The 24038-nt window shown below is 40.1% G+C and overlaps 1 protein-coding gene across 1 annotated transcript in view; it reads left to right on the forward strand.

Annotated features, from left to right (window-relative positions):
* The window catches only part of KIT (KIT proto-oncogene, receptor tyrosine kinase), a 77543-nt gene that overhangs the window by 32189 nt on the left and 21316 nt on the right, over nucleotides 1-24038 (forward strand). The window contains 7 exon segments of the mRNA XM_006177339.3: nucleotides 124-149; nucleotides 151-394; nucleotides 3519-3800; nucleotides 5048-5184; nucleotides 9251-9419; nucleotides 13600-13789; nucleotides 15789-15904. Coding sequence (XP_006177401.2) covers nucleotides 124-149; nucleotides 151-394; nucleotides 3519-3800; nucleotides 5048-5184; nucleotides 9251-9419; nucleotides 13600-13789; nucleotides 15789-15904 — 1164 coding nt within the window.

Here is a 24038-nt window from a genome sequence, read left to right on the forward strand (position 1 = left end):
TGGGCAGCTTTGTCCTATTTTTATTGTCGAGGACACAGAAGATGGAAATCAATATTGGAAGAAAGGCTTTATTCCGCCAGAGAAAAAGATCATGTTCAACACGATTTTCGTTTTTCTTGGCAGGCTTGTCTCAACCATCTGTGAGTCCATGGGGAACTGTCTCCACCATCCATCCATCCAGCAAAATCAGAGTTAATCGTCAGTGTTGGCGACGAGATTAGGCTGTTATGCACAGACCCAGGATTTGTCAAATGGACTTTTGAGACCCTGGGTCAGCTGAGTGAGAATAGACATGCGGAATGGATCATGGAGAAAGCAGAGGCCACAAATACGGGCAATTACACGTGCACCAACAAAGGCGGCTTAAGCACTTCCACCTATGTGTTTGTGAGAGGTAAATGCTTGGCTTTCTGTGATGATCTGCTTGGAGAACTTTCTGTCCTGTCCCTAATTATGGGTGACATATGAACATATGGCTGAATCATAGATAAAATGTTACTGGCGGGGCCTAGAGGGCGTCAAGCAAAATCTTTGTTAGTTTCCCCGATCTTTTGATACATAGCGACTTTGGGTACGACTCCAGCCGAAGGTCTGCAAGGCTGTGCGACTCTTCCTAATGAGATTACAGTATGGTTAGCCCATTTGTCCTGGTGCTGTGAGTAAACCCTGAGAATAAATTAGGCCCTCTGGGAAAGCGGCATTTTAATGCCTTCAGATTCCAGATACTCCCACTTAGTAAAAACACTTCAGGGAACTCAAGGCCTCTGAAGGCCTAAACAGACCAACACTTCAAAAGAATTGACCCACTTTTAGGGAGTAAATTCCAGAAAAAATAACTCAGTCAGCTAAGTACCCCATGTCCTTCCTGGGTTCTTAATAGAAGGCAGTTCATTCATTTAAAACATTGTGACCTCTTAGAAACAAAAGGAAAATTTGATCGTTGGATTTCTGTACCTCATTTCCTGTGAAGAATTCAGTGATTCATCGGTGTTTGTGCTGTTAATATCCTTGCCAGGAGGAGGTTTCCTGGCGAGTCAGGGGAGGGGTGGGGGAGGAGTATCTTTTTGTTGATGTAAAAAGTGAAGTACTCAGGGCTGAAGAGACATCCCCAGGTTATAGGAGGAGAAAAGCGTTTCAGTTCCAGCCCTGGACTTGTACCTGGACTGGGGTCATCATTGCAGCCTCATCCATGGCATTGCAGAAGAAGACCAAATGCATTTATCCTAGATTGTTGGTCAGAGCGCCCTCAAGAGTCACAGTTCCTCACTGCAGCATTTGGACATGATCACCTGCTCTGTCTTCCTTATGTAATTGTTGTTAGGGAGACAGAATTGTGCAAATTCTGGCTCCATCAAGGTTAATCAAGGGTGAATAAAATTGATTGTCATATTTGCTATAAAGAAGGTTGAAATGGACTCGGCCTCTCTTTAGTTTATTGATTACTCTTCCCTGGGTGGGTCGCTGAAAAGAAATACAGGTTAATGAGCCACAACTAGCCTCTGGGTCTGGGTCCCTGATTGTCAAGCCAACTATGTTTGTTCTTTGACATTCAAGAAAGGTACTCTGTAATTTCCAGGTGGTAATGAAGTATCCTGCTTATTATTAATAGGATGGGCAGACATCTGGAAAAATGGGGAAACGATCGCATTAGCCAAGTCAGGATCACCAGAGCTCACAGATTTTCTTTATAGGGAAAGTCACCGTCAGTAACTCAGAACTCTACTTAATTATTACTGGATTACGATGTTTGGAGCATTCAGTAATTTATCTTACAGCAATGAAGGAAATCAGGGCTTTGTTGTCGGACCCAGACTCAACTGACTGAGAAAGAGTAGATGGAAAACTAACTAATTGTAGCCTCGAACCATAGCTCAACCATTATGAGATAATTTATTTGCAGAATAAATTAGTGAGGCTGGGAGGTGCATAATTCATTTTGGAGAACTCTTTCAAAATTGGTCAGAATTAAACGAGAAGTATATTTTGATTATGACATTGATTTCTCTGGAACACCCAATTTCCATGGGTGTTGAAATGGACAATTAAAAAACATTTTATGTGTAATCTGTTGGCCCAATGATGTATCTGTATTATCTTTACACAGTAGAGGTGGCAGCATATTTTACCTATGGAATGAGGTTTGTATTTGCTTATGTGAGGTCCCAGTTGGCTTGAAACTCATAAGGTCCCCTTGTGTTACTGAATGCAAGTTTATGTGCCTGATGCACCATGAGGCCAAACAAACGGAGGCATCAGAGTTTGGAGCAGAGAAAGGTTTATTGTAGGGCCAAGCAAGGAGGATGGGGTGGCCCATGCCCAAGAAAACTCTGCCCAAGAAAACCCCAGACTCCCTGAAGGGTTTCAGCAAAGCATATGTAAAGGCCAGGTGAGGGAGGAGGGTCGCAGGTATGTGATCAGCTCGTGCACGATTCTCTGATGTGTTGATGTTGAGGTAACAGGGCGGTCAACACCATCAACCCCTGGTTGCTAGAAGTCTGGGGGCCACGTGCTCATGATCATCAAGTAGTTCGTTTCTTCCCTTTGATGGTGGTTTTTAACATCTGAAAAACTCAGGAAATATGTGGGAAATACTATTATATGAGTACTTCAGAGAGGAGCCACAGCAGAGGATATGGGGGAGGGACCTGCCCCGGGAAGGCCCCATAGGGTTCTGCTCACTTACACTTGTGCATAGGAATTTATTTGATTTCCAGAAGTTCTATTTAAACATCTTTCAAGGACTATGAATAGAGTGAGGCCCACACGTTATGTGTACTGGTTGGCCTCTCGATAGTTTTCTAGAATCTTCTCAGAAGCTGAATGATCCTGGGGACTGGGAACTCTGGAAAGCAGCCCACGCGGAGGGGTCAGAGGAGAACACCTCTCCCCAGCTGTGAGGTGTCACCAGGCTGGCCTGTTCTTCCTTGCCCACGTTCCTTGGAGTGTTACCTGTCTTAGAAAAAAAGGAACTATGATGATAAAATATTCTCGGAGTTTTAAGAGCTCAAATTGTGGTATCAATCAGACCCGGTTTTGGGGGAGGATATAGCGCAGTGGTAGAGTGCGTGCTTAGCATGTGCAAGGTCCTGGGGTCAATCCCCAGTACTTCCACTAAAAAATAAAAGTAAAAACATTAATCAGACCCGGTTTTGAGTTCCAGCCAGACATTTCTGGGCCATCTCACGTGAGGAGAGTTGCTGTTTTTGAGACCTTAGTTTCTTCACCTATAAAATGATGATGATGATAGTGTCCACCACACAGGGGTGTTTTGAGAATTAAATGAGGTCAAGTGTGTCACGGTCCAAGTTTAGTGCCTGACACCTGGCAAACGTTTCCTTAATGTTAGCTCTTACTTGTGAATATGAGTAGGGTAAATTCTACTTTTGCTTGCAAGGAATAAAGCCGGCAGCCACTGGGGTCACTAGGGATTGTTGTTAGGAGGGGCACTGCTTTAGATCTGTGTGTTTTCGGTGTCTGTGACCAGCCATTTCAACCACTCATTGTTGGTTATGCTGTAGATCCCGAGAAGCTTTTCCTCGTCTTCCTGCCCTTGTACGGGAAAGAGGACAGCGACACGCTGGTCCGCTGTCCTCTGACGGACCCGGAGGTGACCCATTACTCCCTGACCGGGTGCGAGGGGAAACCTCTTCCCAAGGACCTGACGTTTGTCGCTGACCCCAAGGCTGGCATCACCATCAGAAACGTGAAGCGCGAGTATCACCGGCTTTGTCTGCACTGCTCCGCGAACCAAGGGGGCAAGTCCGTGCTGTCGCAGAAATTCACCCTCAAAGTCCGGGCAGGTACGGGCCCGTGCCTCCTTTCCTCCGGGAGTCGGAGCATCCTTTGATCTAAAAGAAGTCTTCTTTCTTGTCAGTGGTCCATCTTAGTATGTTGATCACGCAGCTGCTCTGAGTAGTTCCCCTAGCTTCAAAATAACGCCAGCTGCTTATGAATTCTTTATTTCACAGTCTCAGTCCCACGTGACTGGTCCATGACCACCTTCGGCTGCGTGTGTCTACCATGGATGAGTATTTAGACTGTCCTGCGGTCAGTCGTCAAACCTACTGACATCAGGACATCCCGAAGTTTTATAATTGCTTCCAGGAGAAACTCTTTGGAAAGCCTTAGTTACACTGTTTAAAAAGATGAGCGTACAGATTTTCACTCCTTGATTTACTATTGATCTATGAATTGACTGCCTCTTCAGCTATTTAATTTTAATGCCTTGTCAAACTATTCATAATCTAAGGAGGAAAGTACCAGCTGACGATGGACATTGTTACTAATGCAGCATTATGTAGAATATTTTGGTAGCTGGAAGATACCTAGATTTTTTTGTATTTCAGAGATCATCTAATTCAATACCAGTCGGCATTTAGTGATTGAGTGATTAAGGATTTTGAAAAAGGATGCTCACTGGAATTAAGGAAAGTTTGATGATTTAAAACCTGTGATTTTAAGAAACGAGTAAGATACTATTTTTTTACAGTGCCTGGGGAAAATGCCTGTTTGGCTAAAAGAATATAATTAGTTGTAGGTCACATCCTCAGGAAACCATCAAGGTCATGTGAGGTGAAGATGAAGGCTGCCTCACTATGCCAGGGCTTCTGTCTGTTTCAAAACAGCATTGTTCAGGGGCGTTGTAATCTCAGAGCAACATTGCTATCTTTGTCACTCGATGGGAGTGAGTTTACTTGAGGGATGCATAATTTAATTGCTGATTCCTTCAGATATTCATGTAATACAGATCGGTTAGTACCCTACCTTATGTCTTATTTAAAAGACCACTAAGTGAGCTGTGGACAGCTGAGGAAAAATGGTAAGTTAAAATGTCATGCTAGGGGAGAGGGGAGAGCTCAGGGGTAGAGTGCGTGCTTAGCATGTTCGAGGTGCTGGGTTCAATCCCTAGTACCTCCACTAAATAAATAAACAAACCTAATTAATTATCCCAAGCCGCCAATGTAATAAAGTAAAAAAAAAATTTTTAGATGTCATGCTATCGTACAACCAGTTATTTGAGGGCTGTGTTTTGTGTGTTTTCTTTTAGCCATCAGAACTGTACCACTTGTGTCTGTGTCCAAAGCAAGCTTTCTTCTCAGGGAAGGGGAGGAATTCACAGTGACGTGCTTGATAAAAGATGTGTCTAGTTCTGTGGACTCCATGTGGATAAGGGAAAACAGCCAGGTGAGTGAATGGCTTCTTCCATTTTTCTCAACATACCATTCTCTGTAGGTGGGAGCTTTGAAGGTTTCTGTTTAAAAGAGACTATTAATTGTCTGGGGATGGCTCAGCTGGTGTGTCTGTCAGAGGTGGAACCGTCTGGGAGTGTGTTGAGATGCGTTATTTCCCCCTTTTCTAGCACCATATGTAGATGTGTACATCCATTACTAGTAACAAAGAAATGTCATTTTGTAAATTTCTTTTGAGAAAATGAGAAACTTCAGACTCATTATTACTTTATGCTGTTTCTCTGAATGATTTTTTTTAAAGTAATGGTTAACTGTATAAATATCTTGATTTTTAAAGCTATTCAGGCTAGATTATTTAAAATATTGGGAACAGTTGCCGATTTTTTTCCTTCCATCTATAAAAACAAATGGTCTCAGATATTAACCAGGATGCTCTTCCCTCCCCCACAAAGTGGCCTATCCACTTCAGAGATGGATTTCTTTTTGTATGGATCTGATTTCCTCCTTTGCGCCTGGTTACCTGAGATCAGGTTGCTAATGGTTTTCTATTTGTTTTAGTTGCTATTAATAAAATGGTAATCTTTAACCTGAAACATTTGGACATGTTTTGGTTATCATTCTTTTGACAAATGCATATTGAATGTCTGCTATATGTCAGATACCATGTTAGGCATATCTTAAATAAATTTTAGCCGGTTACATTTGAAGTTTCTCCTCTCCCCTGAATACTCATATTAGTAACAAGCCTTTAAAATGTCCAATTTCCCTAATATTTTGCTTTGAGATTCTTATTGACAGAGTTTTCAATAAATTTTTGTTTGAATAATCTTGGCCATCTCATTAATTTGTTCTCATGGTAGTTTTTCTTTTGTACACATATGTGTTACGTTGGAAATATACTATCTTTTTCTTCTCCTCTTCATCTTCTTCCTCTTCATGCTCCGTATTCAACATTGGCATTTTCATGCCTGTTTAGAGAATCCTTGGCTAAACAAGTAACCATGGTGATTAGCATAAAGCAAAGCATTACGATGGAATTGGTGCAGACCTGTGATGGATGATAACCTTGCTCAGTGAAGCCTGCCATTGGCTAGGAGAATGGAACCAGTGGCTCAGAGAAACAAGTTCTAGTTTTGCATCATATAACTTAATAAAAACCATAGCTTATATATGGAATTTTGACTATCCTGATAGAACACAATCCCATGTTAATTGCCTTTCTATGATCCTTGATTTCAGATGAGAGAACAATTTAAACTGTGTGTGTGTATCTGAGTCTCCGTGTAACTTGAAAATCAGCCTTTTTGAGCCAAGGAATTAAATTGCCCCAGGCAGTTTTGTTCTGAATCATTTTCCCAGGAGCCCTGCGTGCCATTCCCAATTAATCCACTGGCGCTGGTAGATAAGGCTTTAGTGTTGGGAGCTCTGGGGAAATCCCAGCGTGCACCTCCAAGGGTTAAGGAAAACCAAATCACGGGCAAACAATATGTAACGTGTGACTTGCAGATGGGGCTCATGGCTGCATGCCAGGGTTCATCCATAAATCTTTTATTGGTATCCTTTGGCTTAATTTGGAATACGTAGCACTGTGATAGCACTATGAAATTATTTTAAAAATCCGTAGCATTTGATTTGGATCATTTAGAATAAGTTTAACTCACAGTGAAGTTTAGGGTAAAATGACTATTGTAGAATTTTTGCAATTGTTTGTTTTAAAACATTAAAGAGAGTCTTGGAGTTTATTCAATACTGTGAATCTTGGTTAGCTTTTCTAATACTTCTAAGAAAACCCTCATGTTTTTACTTGCTTTTAATTATGATCTTTGACAGGATCTTAAATTATGGCCTTTGGGTTTAGGTGTTGATATTGTATCAATTATGACCAAACTATTCCTCTGGGCACCGAAGTGTTCATTGTCCTCTTTAACTCCTTAAACAGGGCCTCCTGGGCTCGTGCAGGGACTACAAGGAAGAGACTGTGAATCTAGAACACAGTATGTGGCCTGTCCATTGTCACTGCCTTTGCAGAGGAGAAGTCTGTGACGTGGTGGACTGGAAGAAGCCAGAGAAAAATGTCTCTTTGCCCTTCTCTTCTTCCTAACAATTGCTCTTAGGCAGCAAAATGTCAGATTTCTGCCAATTATTAGGAGACTTTCTTAGAAGGGAATGTCTTTAAGTCGACATAGTGCTCCAAACTCCAAAGGCCTTTAACGACCTTTGTTCTCTCATTCCCTTTTGGAAACAGAAGCTGAGACAAGTGGCATCTTTGACTTGGCCAAGATCTCACAGTCAGTTAACAAAGCAGGTTTCTCTTCTTTTTATTTCAAAACATTCAACTTTGGCATTTTATGTGTGCTTATTTTAGTGTAAAAACTTTTCCAAAAATATAATAACATGAGAAAAACAGAATAGATAAAAATCCCACCATTGTACATAGCAGCAACTGTGCAATAGAAATATAATGTGAGCCTCCTATGTAATTTAAAGTTTTCTAGTAGATACATGAGAGAGTAGCAAAAAAGTAAAATTGATTTTAATGTCTTTTATGAAATCCAGTATATCCAAAATATTTTATCTTGTAACTAACATAAAATTATTAATGGGATATTTATACTTTTTTTTCCATGTGAAGTGTTCAAAATCTGGAACATATTGTATATTTACAACACAACTCAATTTGTACTTACTGCAAATTACTTTCAAGTTCTCAGTAGTCATGTGTTTCGTCTTGTAAGTGCTGGATTGCCCATTTTTTTTTCATATTTCTTTTCTCTCTGTCCTCATGCATTTGTATTATCACCTGGTTGTAGTTTTAAGGTATACTCATTTTGTGCTTTTTGCATAAAATAAGCATTTTTCTTATTTTCATAGATTCATAGTATTGATACCTGGTATATATTTAGGTGATCTCCAATTTTTCACTGCAGTAAATATCTTGGAGCTTTTGTTTTCTGTTGAGTTATTTCCTTGAGATAAATGTGCTAGAGTTGATCCGGGGTATGAACATGCCTCCAAGTTGCTTTCTAGAAGGATTGCTCTGATTTACAGTACTGTCAGAACGGTCTGATGCTAATAGCTTCACCAAAGCCTGGCCAGTGAATCACCCTTGATCTTGGTCCATGTCAGTATCAACTCCTGTTTACTTTCTTTTTTCAGTTGCTTTTTTTTTTTTTTCAATTGTAGTAGGAATTTATTCATGTTACAGAAAATTTGGAAGATGCAGAACACTCTCCGCTACTCCCTTCAATCTCTTCACAGGGTGGTTATAGTTTATACTATGGTTTTTCCCCATGATGTTTTCCATACAAGGAATCTCTCCATGCTTTATCTACAGATAAATATTACCAGGGGGATGGTGAGATCACAAGAGTAAATTTACAACCATTTTTCTTATGCTTAAAATTTTAAGCTTATGCTTAAAATTGGGCTTTGGTCTCATGTCTCACATACTTTGAAACTTCCTTTAATAGTTGCCAGAGTCCTGCTGGGTAAGAACTATAGGGTGAATTCTCAAGTTAGACTTAAACATTGTAATTCTATTTTCATTCATGAAAATAATATAAATGCTAATAAAATAGCACGATTGTTATTAGTGATATGTTTTCTTTCAAGCACTGGGATATAGCATAGAAAAATATATATATAATAGGAAGTATTAATGTGCTGTACGAAGATAAGGATATATTTAGTATGCTGATTTGTAAAATATCAGTATTCTGTAATATTTCCTATGTAGGAACTTCTAAAGTTTGTTACCGTTAAAAAATATTTAGCACTGCAGAGAATTTGGAATTATGTATGCTATGGTTATGAAGAAATGAATTTTCATGTTTTTTTCCAATCATTAATAATGACTATCTTTCAATATAATCCTGTAATATGAAGTGTTCCAAAGACAGACTTGTCATGATGTTTTATTATTCTTTCTTAAGTGGTGTATAATGAATGCTAATATGGAAAAGTTAATTGCTGCTATTTTTAATTTATCTGGGAAAGATCCTGAATATAAATTTTATGGTAATCTTTGATTTTTTTTTTTCCTTCCCTTCTGAAACCCACAGACTAAAGCACAGGTGAAGCGGAATAGCTGGCATCAGGGTGACTTCAATTTTCTACGTCAGGAAAGACTGACTGTCAGCTCAGCGAGAGTTAACGATTCTGGAGTGTTCATGTGTTATGCCAATAATACTTTTGGATCAGCTAATGTCACAACAACCTTAGAAGTAGTAGGTAAATATCTCTGGGAATGTATAAATTACTGGCAGTAGTGAATGAAGAAATTACTAGATAGTTTCCTTTCTCTGTTAATGGAATGTTGAACAGATTCTTAGATATTTTATTATCACTGAATGAATAAATGAATGAATGAACACATGAAAGAAAATGATTGTTGTAGCCTCTTCCGGCGAGAGCACAAAGGCAGATTCTGCCAGTTTCACGGAGGGAAGTGGAAAGCTGTAACTGAAGTTGTTTGAACGTGTCATTTGCTGCTTCCCCGATTCCCCCCCAACAATTGAAATGTAGGTTGAGCTTTCCCCAAAATTTTAGTCCTTGCTGAATGGCTTGAGTTTGGAAATGGATGCAGATGCTCCCTTTGGAGGAGTGCATATGCTTAGAGCTGAAAGTATTTCCCCGAGTCATTTCATGAGGCTCCTCAGCCTTTTGGTTTATCATTTTACCGCTCGTGGGTGCTAGTGCCTTTGTAGTAGAAAGGGCTGAATTGGGCTTTTCCTCCTCAGAACACCCCTGACCTCACCCTGTCCTCCAACCTTATGGGCTTGTAGCATAAATCTTCAGGAAGGCAGCCCACTGAGCACAGGTCATTGGTTCTACAGAGCATAAATGGAAACCTGGTAACCTGTGCCCTAACTCCGTCCATCATCTCTGGCATACACGCTGGGTTTAGTCTTCCCTGCTCCAGAAATCTCTACCTAATCTCTACTAAATATCTACCTAATGAGAGCAGACTATAGTGAAGTACATGATGTTTTTGATTTACTGAAAATAACAATAATTTAAAAATTACTTCATTTATCCTCTTGTCTTTTGAATATTGTTGGCATTTAATCTATTTTCTTGTCTTTTTAATGCAACCAAATTCTCAGCTCTTGACTTTTAAGTACTTGTTAGGGTGGTGAAATTCTTCATCATGAGCAATGATAAAATGAAATGATATTTGTGTTCAGTTCTCTCCTTTCCCCCGTATTTCTTCAATAATTTATGCAGCAATGTTAGAGGTCTGTGATTTCTCCCACAGTAATCGCCTATGATTTTGGCATTTCTGCCCATGTTTTAATGGAAAGTATCTCACCAGACTGAATGTGGAAGAGACACTTCACTTGCAATTATAAAGCCAGCCCAGAGAAAGAGTATTGCTCTGTCCCTAAGCATGGTTGTGAACCATTTATTAATTTGAATAAAAGGCTATGCTTTTAAAATATTAAACTTCATAAGTGCTAATTTGCTAAGTTGATTAGGGAGCATGTTGATATATCAGCTTCAGCTCCAGAAAGCAATTAGTAAGGATGTTTTGAGCATATTGTTGTATGTAATCAGATTTTTAAAATCCATTCATCAATTTCCAACAATATAACTGTATAACTGGAAAGACTTGGGACTGTGAAACCTGAATCTGGTTTTATGCTGTTTCGGGAGCGCGTTGGAGTGGAACAAGGACAGGAAGAGACAAAGAGAAAACTAATTTCTTTAGGGGCTGGAAATAGGATTTGGACATGAGATGGAGTGGTGCAGAGCACGGGGCTTCGGGATGGCCCCGACCTGGTTTTGAGCTGGGGCTCTGCCACTTAGCTTTTTTTTTTTTAAATTTTTTATTGAAGTGTAGTCAATTTACAATGTTGTGGTAGTTTCCGGTATACAGTGTGGTGATTCAGTTTTATATCTATATACACACACACACATATAGATACTTTTTCACTATAGGTTATTATAAGGTATTGAATCTAGTTCCCTGTACTATATATAGCAGGGCCTTGTTGTTTATGTATTTTAGTATATCGTAGTTTGCATGCTGTTTAACTTTTGAATGCATCTCACTTTAATTTTCTCTTCTGAGAAGCACAGCCTCTAACTCCCAAAGCTGCAGAAAGGAGAAAGGCAATGGCTTTTATAGATGTGCCTGGCATAGTGTTAGCACTTGATTAAATGTTAATGTATCACCAATTTCTTAATGCACACTTACTTGAAGAAATCATTTTTTATGTTATAACAACTCGGGTGGGGCTCTTTGATTCTAGTAATTCTTATACTTCATGAATTTGAGACTGTGTTCTATTATAGGACATAAAACTATGTTGAGCAAACTAGACTACAGATAAACTCTGGAGGAACTTAAGTATTTTTTACATATACGTGATTGTGAGAGAACTGAGTGCAAATGTTGTTGCCTGTAATATTTGAATATTTTGCATTCTGTAGTATCTTTGACTTTATGACCTTGAGTACCTGAACATTTAATGTAGCATTCAGACAAAATATTTATTTCCTCGAAATTAACCTAAATTAGCTTAAAGAATGGCGGAGGAGGGGGTACCATTTATGATTCAGATATTAGAAAAGGGGGTGATTTCCATCCTTGATTTCATTTGGATGATGTTTTATTTTCACCTGAAAAATATTTCTTCCATCGATACAAAGGGCAGTTGGACTCCATTTTTTATTCTGAATCTGTAGGAAACTAAAGGACAGTAAATAGTCTAATGAGAACCTCATGTGGGATATAATTATATTTAGCCAAGTAGTGCCAAAGATAAGGGCAATTTAAAATTTTATAATTAACTTTCAAATTTTGAAGAATAAATAGAAGAATAAGATTAAAACTCTTCCATAATTCTGCTGACTTGATATAACCATTTTTAGGTTTTGGCATATTGTTTATATTTTTACATGCAACAGGGGTTTAATTATACATATAATTTCATTTTCTCTCTCTTTCTCACTTAAAGTGTATGGAGACTCCAGGTGTGCTGCAGGGAGAAGAGGCCAGCCTTGGGTAGCCAGCTATATGGCTTTCCAGGACTTGATTTTTTTCATCTATAAATTATGGGTCACAAGCGGTTTCTTTCCGTATTGTTGTAACAGTGAATATTTGCTATAATTATTAAATAAAATGTATGTTAAAGTACTCAGGGCAGTTCTTGGCACATAGCAGGCATTCCATAAATGGAGACTATAAATATAATATTGACAATTATTTTATTATAGTCTTTTCCAAGCTTTTATTTTATTTTTATTATTATTATTATTATTATTATTATTATTATTATTATTATTATTATTATTATTATTATTATATATATAACGTTTCTCAGGGCTGCTTTATTTATTTAACCAGTTCCCTATTTTCTCATTTTAAAAATGGTTATAACTAGTGCAAATAGTGGTTCTTTCTGCATGTAGCTATCTCACTAAGAGTTCTCCAAATTAAATTGAAAAATAGATCATTTTTAAAAATTCTTTATTGCTAAATGCTTTCTAAAAGAGTTGTGCCAATTTGCAGAGTGTGACCGGTGTGCTTCTTTTACTACACTTGCAAAATTATTCAGTTTATTTCAAATTAGTTTTGCTATTTTCCCATAGAATGGATATACATTATTTTTTAACAGCTTTATTGAAGTTTTGCTGTTTTTAATATGTGAAAGGGATGCTTTATTTAAGTTACTAGTTTATTTTTCCTTCTATATTTTCATGTCCTCTTTTTTCTATTACCTTAATTCGTTTTACCATATAGACATCTTAAAATGTCCATGTATTCAGGTTTATCTTTTATATGATTTCTTTTTTTTTTCTGCTGTTGCTTCTTAAAGGCCTAGAAAACTATCCCCTTTGTAGAAGTTTGATAGAAGTCAGTTCAGTCGTTTAGGTAAAAGAATGGTTTGATTGTTAAAATGCTGTCCTTGGTTCATCTGTGGTATATGATGCAATAAGAAGACCTAAGTTTGTTTTTTTTCAAATACTAAATGACATTCTTTCAACATGTTTATGGAACATTGGGGCAGTCTTCTGGATTTATGACATCTCCTTATCACATGTACAACTACACTGGGTCTGAGTATGGGCTAGAAACTATTTAGTTCAGATACTGTTTAACCTAATAAACATCATGACTGGTAGTTCCAGAAGACTTATAAGATGATGAGAGATCTTTAACAGAGTTGCTTAAGAGACAGAGATGGGAGAATAAACATCTCCAGTTTGCGTCCTTTCTCACTTTATGACCACGAGACTCCAAGAGCAAAACAAAATGTAAAATGGCTACTTAAAATTCTTATTTGTCATTGCTAATGAATACTGGACATCAGTGAGTTACGTTTATAATCCAAAGATGAAGTTGTGTTGTGTGCCGGGATTTTGTGGGTAACAGTTTCTTTGTATTTCATTCTGCTGTGACTAGATAAAGGATTCATTAATATCTTCCCTACGATGAACACAACCGTATTTGTCAACGATGGAGAGAATGTGGATCTGGTTGTTGAGTACGAGGCATATCCCAAGCCTGAACACCGACAGTGGGTGTATATGAACAGAACCTTCACGGATAAGTGGGAAGATTATCCCAAGTCTGAGAACGAAAGTAACATCAGGTGAGAAGAGGGCTTAGCGCTGGGGCTTACACGCTTCCGCCCGCCCCCCTGACTCTCCGGATCCTGTTTCTGTGACCCATCAGTGTGTGAGAGGACAGCTGGGACAGAAGGAAGTATGCGGCTACTTTCTGAGCCTTCTTCATTTCATTCTCTTGTGTGTTTGGAGCGCACAGAGAAGCCCATGCCTCAGTGTTCTCATTTGTAAACTGGAGGATAAAGTTCTCTCCTAGAATGTTTAAAGCAGTGACTGGCATAGACGGGGGGACACGTTAAATAATTCTCTTCAGAGAAAGAGGAATGTTCGTGCCTTTAATCATTTTTTTTAAACTGTAGGGAAACTAAGCCTCATTAAGTACCTTTGGGCCGGGCAGTGAACCCAAGTTGCTCTTACATCAAACCTCTCATTTGATCCCCAGAACATGTATAATGGAAACAGCAGTAGTGACACCTCATGGAAGCTGTCTGTGCCTTTTCCTGTTCTAAGTCCCTTCCATGTATTAACTCAACAATTTTAGTCTCCACAAACCCTATGAGGAGGCACTCTGACTTTCCTCATTTCTCAGAAGAGGAATCGGAGACTCAGATGAGTAATTTGTCCAAGAGCCAAAGGCTAGTGAGCGGTGTGTGCCTAGGTAGAGCTGGCATTTTCTTCTAGTCAGGAGCTCTTGGCTGTTGTCAGAATGTGGGTGACAGAGGATGCTGTCCTGGGCCAAGGTCTAAGGGCTGGTGGAAGAGAATGGATTGGGAGGTGTCCAGACTTCCTTCTTAAAGGACTTGGTGATTGAAGGGGTGGGGGAGAGGCAGGAGGAGTGGAAGATGCTCTCAGGAGTCTGGTTATGGCAGGCACACTGGATGGTGAGAGGCGATACTAGCTGAGTGGGGAGGGGCCAAGACAATGGACTCAGCTTGGGGTTTGTTGAATCTGGGGTTGACTGTGGGATCCTGAGTAGAGATATTCATGTAGGACAGACCCTAAGTCAGGTTCCCTAGAAGCAGAGCCTGAGAGACAGGGTCCCAGGCAAGGGCTTCATTAAAGGAGCGAGAGACCTGGCAGGGAGTGGAGGAGCTGGCTGGGGAGGGGAAAAGAGGAAAGAAAGGATGTGGGTGAACGTGGTCTGGTCCCAGGGGCACCCTGCACTGAGGGGCATGAAAATAGCTCTGTAGAGCAAGGACACATAGGTCAGACAGGGCTGGACTAGAGGGCAGGTTGTGAAAGTTGTGAGTGGACAGCCAGTAGTTCAAGGGAGCGTGGATTGCCCAGGGAGCGTGTGCAGTGTGAGAGGGGAGGCCGGACAAGCCACCGTGTGAGTCAAGTCTGTTGTGTGGGCCGAGAGCTGGCCAGGGTGCTCCCTCCACACTGGAGCCCACGTCGGTAACTCCCCCGATGGTTGGACTGTGTGCTCAGTCTACGCTGCTGTCTCTGGTGGCCCTGGTGTCAAACAGAAGCTTGAATAGCAAATGTTGCAAAGGATACTTGGAAGAAGTACCGGGGTAGGAGGAAAACCAGGAGATGGTGGTGTTGCAAGAAGGAAGGTGAGGGCAGTGGTATTGACCTTGCTGTGTGGCCCTGAAGTGTCTGTGTGGAGACACCTACATGTAGACGATGGGCAGTCTGGGGTTTTGCCAGGCGAGTGCCAGTAAAGCAGGGCAGGCGAGTTCAGGACACTGGTGAGAGGGAGGTTGAACAGAGGACCAGGGCGGGGAAGGATGCGGCCGTGGGGACAGCACAGGAAGAGGGAGAGGCTGCCGTGTCCGTGAGGTTGCCTTTATGCTGAGAAACCTTGCTTCACTCTATTCTCACACGCTAGGCGCTGGTCGCCAGTGAAATATGTGTGTATGTGTGTGTGTTTGCATTTTTTAACGTGGTTCTTGCAATTACTGAGTTAAGTGGGGCATATTTTTCCAAAACGGGCATGTGTTTCCAGGTAGAAACTGACAAAGACACACCCTCCAAGGCAGGCCGTCCCCAGGTGACTGATGAGGTGTCCTTTCTTTGCAGATACGTAAGTGAACTTCATCTCACCAGATTAAAAGGGACCGAAGGAGGCACCTACACGTTTCTCGTGTCCAATTCTGATGTCAGTTCTTCCATGACGTTTAGTGTTTACGTGAACAGTGAGTAGACCAAATGCCCTCTTATCTTTTTATTTTTTTATTCTTTTAAGTTGTGGCTCGTGTTTGTAACAGCTGCCGCACCGGGTTCATTGTGTACTGGGTAAATAATGTTTCATGATAATTTTGACCTTAACAAAGACCTCGTGGTTTGGTGGTTGGAAGAATGTGTACGGAAACCAGTTCCTTGTCCTACATTTCGCTGACCACATGACCTGGTAGCTGACTCTCAGATTCTGGGTGCTGCCTTTGAAGTCAACAGAGGAGCCATAGAAGTGAAAAATAATAGTTCGAGGGAGAGTGTATTGCTATTGATTGTTGAAATGGGGAGCCAGAGGTTGAATAGGAGCTGGATTATAGTATTAGGTGGGAAAGAGATGCTTTCAAGCCCTGACATGATTTCTTTGTTATGTTGCTTTCTCTTTCGGGGTTGGGGTATTATTTGAGTTTAGATTGTTCTCCCACTGACATGAATGTAGTATTGGTCTGGGTGGGTCGCCACTGCGTCCCATGCAGGGATGTGGGGGAAGGGAGCAGGTGGTTTAGGGTGGGAGGATGGCGGTGGACGTGAGAACCTGAACACCTTAGCCCTGCGTGGCCAGCACCCCACAGTGTCTTGGGGCAGTGTCTCTGCACAGAGGCTGAGGCCCAGGGAGAGTGTTCACCAGCTGGGGCTTTTGCCAGGGGTAGGGTCTGCTCCTGGCTCTACTCCGGGGCTGTCTGCATTTCCCAGGAAGGGCAGCAGGTTCCTGGCACACACACCACACCAGGGAAAGGACCAGAGACGGGAGGCTTCCAAAGACAAAGAATCCCCAGGGACTGGCCCAGAAAATGACCACTGAAATTAGCCATCCTGGGCATGGGGGGAGCAGGTGAGGTGATGACCTGGACCACTCCCTAGAGAGCAGCTTTGCATGTGTTGGGCAGCAGGATGGGACAGGTCCCTGTCCTCGAGGAGCTGATTATTTGCCATATGGAGTGGTTTTCCATCACCACCTCACTGATGCTGTGCTCACCAGCACGGTGAGGGGGGTGCATGACCCCTTTACAAATGAAGACAAGAAACAGCTAGCGAGTGGCATTCAAGACAGGTTTTTGATTGCTAATCTGGAGTCTTTTGTCTATTTCAACATTTCCCAAATTGTGTTTCCTGAACAAGGTGTTAACATGTAGTTAAATAAGTGTCGCATCGGCATAAACACTTTTCTGACCTGCGGGCTTGCCCCGCAACCTTAATACGCTAACGTGTATTACACCTTCCCAGGGGGAGGCGTGGGATTGAGCATACATCTCCGATGTGTATGACCACAGAGCTCAAGGGAAACATGTTAATTAACATCTCAGTTCTTTGGAAAGTTTTGATTACATGGTATCTCACTGGCCTGCAATTCAAGTATCTCTAGATTAATTCAGATGTTAATCAGAGGAGCTTAGTGTATCACACATGGGCAAAATTACCTGCTTCTGAAAAATCTTAATGTTCAAGTAATTGAAGAGATGATTGCAGGTAAATCAATATTCTTGCAAGCATCATCTGCATCCTGTCCATACAAAACTTTATTTTGGGTGTTCTAGCGCAGTGCTTCATCCCTGGTAAAGGACCCTTTGTTTTCCTAGTTTCCAGTTCATTCTGGATCAGTACTTACACAGTGAGAACCAGTCACTAGAAAAGTGAGATGGAAAAGAACAAAGATACATAAAAATCTAAGAATGGATTTTTTTTATTATTAGATTCAGCAGATATAATAATTAAATTAAACTGTTCCTTCTAAATGCTTATCTCAGCTTCTGTACTTACCTCCTGTGGACCACTACCAACAGATCATGGACAAGGCCTGGCTTTGAGAAGCTTAGTAGTTGGGAATTTTATACGGTTGGGTTGCTTGCATTTTTCCCCTGGCTTCAAAGGATGCATTAAGGTCTGTCTCTTTTCCCCTTTTTCATGCTCCCATTTGCCAGCATATGGTCTGCCAGTTGGTCATGAGTCATCAACCTTAGAAGGACATCTCTGAAGTCACCCTTACTTTCCTCTGGGTGACGGAAGTGCTACCATTTTACTTACCAGCCTAATTTACCACTGGACGGGATCCGTTTTAATCACCTCTGCTGGTGAACACATGCTTGTTTGAAACTAGACAGGAACTATGGTCTTAACCTTCCCAAATGATCCTTTCTTGGATTCCTTGTTAGTGCAGGAGGCCTCTGCTCCTGGGGTCTGGGTGCGTAGAGCACCCAGCATGTACTGAGCTCCTGCTTTGTGGCACTGAGCACGCAGGTGAAGGTGTGTCGTTTCTGCCCTCTTGGGTGAATCTCTTCAGGTAGTCTCTTCATCGGTGTCAGTTTATTCCAAACACTAAGCTGATAAAAGCTGTTTATTTCGCTTACCTAACCCCTTGGATTTCTTGATCTCCAGAGGCTTTGACAGAGGTAGCATTTTTGTATGAAACTTTGATCTGTTTCCTATGAAATATGTCCCAGCTGATCTTCACAGATATAGTTAGCTAGTTTCTTTGTTGATTTTTATTTCTGGGGCTTGGAAATTCTAATTAATGCTCTCATGATGCCAAGTTTTGTTTTGTTTTGTTTTGTTTAATGTTATATGTTAAAATCAGAAGCTCAAAATAGTTTAAAACTTGGAACAATTGTGTCCATTTGACATACCGTGGTTTTAGCTGAGCCAAGTACACATGTAGATCTACTGCATGGTTTAGTCTGTAAATAAACTGAGCCCCAGGAATTTTTGCACTCTGCAAAAATTAGAATGAATAAAAATCAGAATAATAATTGCAAACTATTAGTGTAGGAAATTCAGGCTACTTTTACTCAGTGACAGGGACCCATAATTGCTTAATAGATTCAACTGTGAGAAATGCTCAGGAAAATCCTTGATTTTAAATAGTTAAATGTTGGTGGCTGAAAAATCCATTTGTTTTGAAAATTCCGCATGTAGATCTGAAGATATTGTGTGTGTTTGTGTTTTAGTCACTTATGTGGGAGACTTTGAGAGAAAAATATGTACTTGTTAAGCTTGAAAATGTTTTAATATGTTTTTAACATCTCTAACAAGCCATAATTTACATGGGTCTGTTAAGTTGACTCAGTGACATTAAACGTGGTTTATAATGGCCAAAAAATGAAACAAAAAAATCAGTGATTCTTTACATTGAAGTTGCATTACTATATTTACTCTTGAATTGCTTATTGGAGACATATATGGAAATCAGATTCTTAGTTCTAAAAAGAAGTTTGATGTCTTCAATGAAAATGACTGTTTCCCATTCAGATCAAAATTGGGAGGAAAATAGAGGTCTAAGAACTATAAAGCTACCCAAATGTGTTTTCTTTTTTTTTTTCTTTTCCAAATGTGTTTTCTTAATAGGCTTTAACTACTCTTTCCAAACTTCCTGCAGATGTTGGAAAAAAGTGGCATCATCAAGATCCTGTAGGTAGCCTGTGACGCTTGATTAGAAACCTCTGGTCTCTTCGGTTACAACAAATGTCACATAATAAAAAGGCCAAACATGTATTTTAACCCTAATTATCCACTTGTCTCCTCTTTATCCGTCTTTCTCATACACACCCCCCACATTTTCCTTATCCATTCATCCATTGAAGGAAATTTAGTTTATTTCCATACCTAGGCTATTGTGAATATTACTGCAGTGAACATGGTAGTTCTGTTTTTCATTCCTTGAGGAAACTTCATACTGTTTCCATAATGGCTATACCAGTTCACCTTCCCACAAACAGTGTACAAGAGTTCCCTTTCCTCCACATCCTCACCAACACCTGTTTTCTCCTGTCTTTTTGATAATAGCTATGCTGACAGGTGTGAGACGATATCTCACTGTGGTTTTGATTTGCCAGTAAACTAAAATGACACTTCAAAATGCTATCTGGTTGCATTTCCAGATCAGTATTATGAATTTAAGATTTGTGGCAAATGATATCTAGGGGCCATACATAGATCCCTCTCCCATCTTGAAGATCTCTCCTTTAATGACAGACCTACCGGCTGAGTGAGAGGCCAGTGTACTCAGGTGGTGGTACAGGAAGGCAGGTAGGACAGGTAAGGTCTAGGGAACGAAGGGGCTCACCTTTCATCTTCTGGCTTACGAGGAACACAAGTAATGTTAGGCTCGATTGGATATCCTAATGACTGCTGAACTCTACCAGACTGACTCTCAAAATCACCCAGTTTCCCTCTGTTTATGGCAGAGTGTTAACAGGGGGTTGGACCAATTTAAGGAGAAGCTAAATAATGTATTATTTCTAAACCACTGCATCATATAATTGACATCCTGTCTGGTGTGAGCAATTATGTATAGATCCTACGGTATACCCAAATCAGTCAAGGTAGTAAATCACCCAGGATGAGGCCTCGTGATGGGAATACTTCCCTTTGACTGCATTTGCAGAATCTGGGCTGCCTTTTATGTAATTTTGGTCATAGTTAAATACAGTTACAAATGGCTGAACTGTCCTTCCAGGGAGAAGCCACCTTAAGTGCCACACCCTGCAAATAAAGCACAGAGCAGCCCACCATTTGCTGAAGGTGTGGGTAGACCTGTGAGGACAGCCGTGCAGACAGATGGCTTCAGACGGCCTCCCAGCCATCCATCTGGGTCACCCGCTTGGCTGGAAGTCTCAGGGCCTTTATCTAGGCTGAAATAATACCCACGGTGGGCTTGCCTGCAAGGACTGCTCAGTTTGGGGGTTTGGGACACCTTTCGAGATCCTCATGAGTCAAAGTTACTAGGACTTTGCCTTTTTGGAAGGTGGAAATGTTTTCCTACCTCATAACCTGTTAGCCTTTCTATTTCCATTTTTTAAAGATGATATAGGACCTTCCAAACGTTTGGGTGTCCAAACCATACATGGGTTAGAGGCTAAAATTTTTAGACTTACTAGTAACACACTAACCAAGTTTTGCTTGAGAAGCTTTGCTTTTTAGTGTTTTTCTGTGTTTTTTTTCCTCTCTTTTTCCTATTAGATGGGTTCTATTAGACCTACTCCTGGGTTAAATTATTGGAATGCTGAAACATTAAATGAAGCTAGTGCTAAATAGAACTCCGTCTTTTTTTTAGAAAACTTGTTTTTGGTTTTTTTGTTTGTTTGTTTTGGATTTTTTTGTTAGTGGAAGTACTGGGGAATGAACCCAGGGCCTCATGCATGCTAAGCAGCGCTCTACCACTGAGCTATACCCTCCCCCAAGAACTCCTTTCTGATTTATTTACTTGCTTTTGAGAGTTTGCTGTAAGGTTTGTGCAAACATTTGTATGCGTGTGTTTTTAGATGAAAGTAATTTTTTCTTCTTATAAAAAAGTTATGTGAAGAATAGAATAGCTAGAAAATATAAATAAGCAAAAATAAGAATCAAACAAGTTTTAATTGTGCCTTTTAAATTTTATTTGCATTTTATGGATTACGAGTGCTAAGATGTCTCTTCATGTGTATTTTTACAGGCCATTTTTTTAAACTGTTTTTTTTGGGGGAGGGACACAAATGAGCTTCTTTTGCTCACCTTGTTTTGGTGTGGAACAGTGAATGCATTGTAAGCAACTTTCCATGCCATAAAATTTCTTCTACGATATCACTTTGGCATCTCACTGCGTGGATGTTTTGTAATTTCTTGAACCCATATCTGATGCCATTTGAGACATTGTGGTATACGAGGTGGGGCTCTGAAATGATGTGACTGAGTTTTTAAAGAAACCATCAAACGATTACTTAAAGTTTACAATTATCTTGTTTAATCTGAAGTGAGTGACCTCGCCTGAGTGCCTGGAAGTCAATGAGGTTATCATCTGTCATTATCTTTCCTGCTCCTGTGTCTTGAACATATGTCATGGGAGATGTGCTGTGCTGGCTCTCAGGACAGTTCCAAATGAAGGAATAATTTTCAGATCTTAGTATGGGTAGCTAATCTATGTAAAAATAGTTGCTTGTCTTTCTACATTAATCTTTTCATAGATAATTTGAGATACTTGACAGTGTCTGAACTCTGGTTTTATTTTCTCTTCCTGAACTTGAGATGAGTTTTTGTTCTCAAATTGCTTGGGAGTTATGAGTGTTGTTTTTTGATGTGACACTTTAATATCTCCTCCTTATGCAGAGGATCTTTCTGGATGCAAGAATTGCTATAGACATTTAAATTGAAAGAAAAAAGGGATATCATGGCAACCTACTTCCAGAGTAGGATTTGATTCTCTTATATTCTGAAAAGATTTTAGGAAATGTGTTGACATCATTTTTTCTTCATGTCTCATAAGAGGTCTGGTGGGGTCTGTTGCTAATTGGGGGATCTATTTAAATGCTGACCATTTGGAGGGCAGGGTAACCTGTCTGGATCCTTAGGCCCTTTGTTGGTGTGGTCTGGCCATTATTTCATGTCTGTGGTGGAAAAGCAGGAGGAAAAAACCTAGGTATATAACCATGTAAATCTTTGGCGAGTCTTGACCCTGGACCTGGGACATACTTTTCTAAAAATAGCATGAGTAGTAACTTTCACATTAGTGGAACTTCTACTCTGTGGAAATCTCCTTTCCAATTGAGCCACATGTGTTTTTACATCAAATTAGCCCCCTTCGTTTGCAAATGTATACAGTGTCACCTATAATTTAGTGGAAATTTAAATTCATCCAAGAGTAGGTACATAATTTTTCCATGGACATTGTGTCAGTAACTCTTCTCTATTTCTGAATTATGAGGCAAAATGAATTCACTACTTTGACAGAGTAGAAAAATATACCATTTTATCACATGCCTGATCCCTTGGCAGCAAGCAGAGTTGCATTGTGATGTGTGTGCGTATTCCCCCTTCCCTGTCTGGATCGCCCGACAAGGGTACTCGTATAAATTGAGCACCGTGATTCTGGCTGAGGAAGCCTTTCTCCAGGTACTTTCGTCATTTTAAAAAAACTGACTTTCAGGATTAGAAGATCTTTTTGATGGTTGTTTAGAACAGAGATTGGCAAACCATAACCCTTTGGCCAGATTTGACAGGTATCCTATTTTTGAATGGTCCATAAACTAAGAATTAATTCCTTTTTCCTTTTCCCTTTCTTTTCCTTTCTTTCAGAGGTGGGAGAAAATGGTTGAAAAAAATCAGATTTTGTGAGAAGTGAATATAAAAGCCAAGTTTCAGTGTCCATAAATAAAGTTTTATTGGAACACAGCTACGCACATTTGCTCACACATCTATGGCTATGTTTGTGGTGTAATGGCAGGATCGAGTATTTATAAGAGAGACTCTTATTTACTGTCTCATTCTTTACATTGCAAGTTTGCTTACCCCTCATTTAGAACATCACTTCATTTTTACAATGATAGACACTCTGCTAAACATAGGCAGATGCAGGAGACTGTAGTTGAAGTTTTGTTGTGTTTGTTAACCAAATTTCTATGAAAGTGCCCATATGCCAGTTTCTGGGTATCTTTAAGAATGTATAAACCAAAATGCATTTCCTGTAATATCTATTCTGGGGATTTTTGAAAAGTACGATATTCCTTTTATAAGTAAAAGTTAACTTGAGTTTTTTTTTTTACTTCTGTTTTAGTTGATTTTAATTCCTTTATTATAATGATACTATGGCAGGAATGTGGATTTGACTCAGACCCAAAAAAGGATAGTGACGAATTGCTACTAAGTATTGCTGTATTGCCATTGAATCTCATCAGATCTACAATCATAAAAACACATTTATCCTTATGATCCCCCTTCATTTAGTCTTCTGTTATATGCAGACTTACGTCTGTGTTCTTTGCTGATTATATAGTGTGGTCAAATGTGCATTTGTAGCAGGAGTTGGTAGAGGTGGTTAGGGTGAGTAAACAATTGTACACAGAGCTTCCCCCGTTACTTGGGTACCTCCTCCCACCACGCACTCCCAGCTCCTATTATCTGTACTGTGTTCTTTAAAATCTGATTTTTTCTTGCCTTCCTTATGGACCTGATGGTGGTGAAATAATTTTTTTTTTTTAAGATCACATATCTGTGGGGGTAAATCAGCAAATGGTTGGGATTTTTAATTGCATGAGCAATAAATTCTCAGAAGGGTTATAATTATAAGTACTCTGAAATCTGCCACAGGCTGATCCGTGTTGTTGGAGACACCAGAATGACTCAGGTCCACGG

Source organism: Camelus ferus, chromosome 2 (assembly GCF_009834535.1).
Source record: "Camelus ferus isolate YT-003-E chromosome 2, BCGSAC_Cfer_1.0, whole genome shotgun sequence".
Lineage (NCBI taxonomy): Eukaryota > Metazoa > Chordata > Mammalia > Artiodactyla > Camelidae > Camelus > Camelus ferus.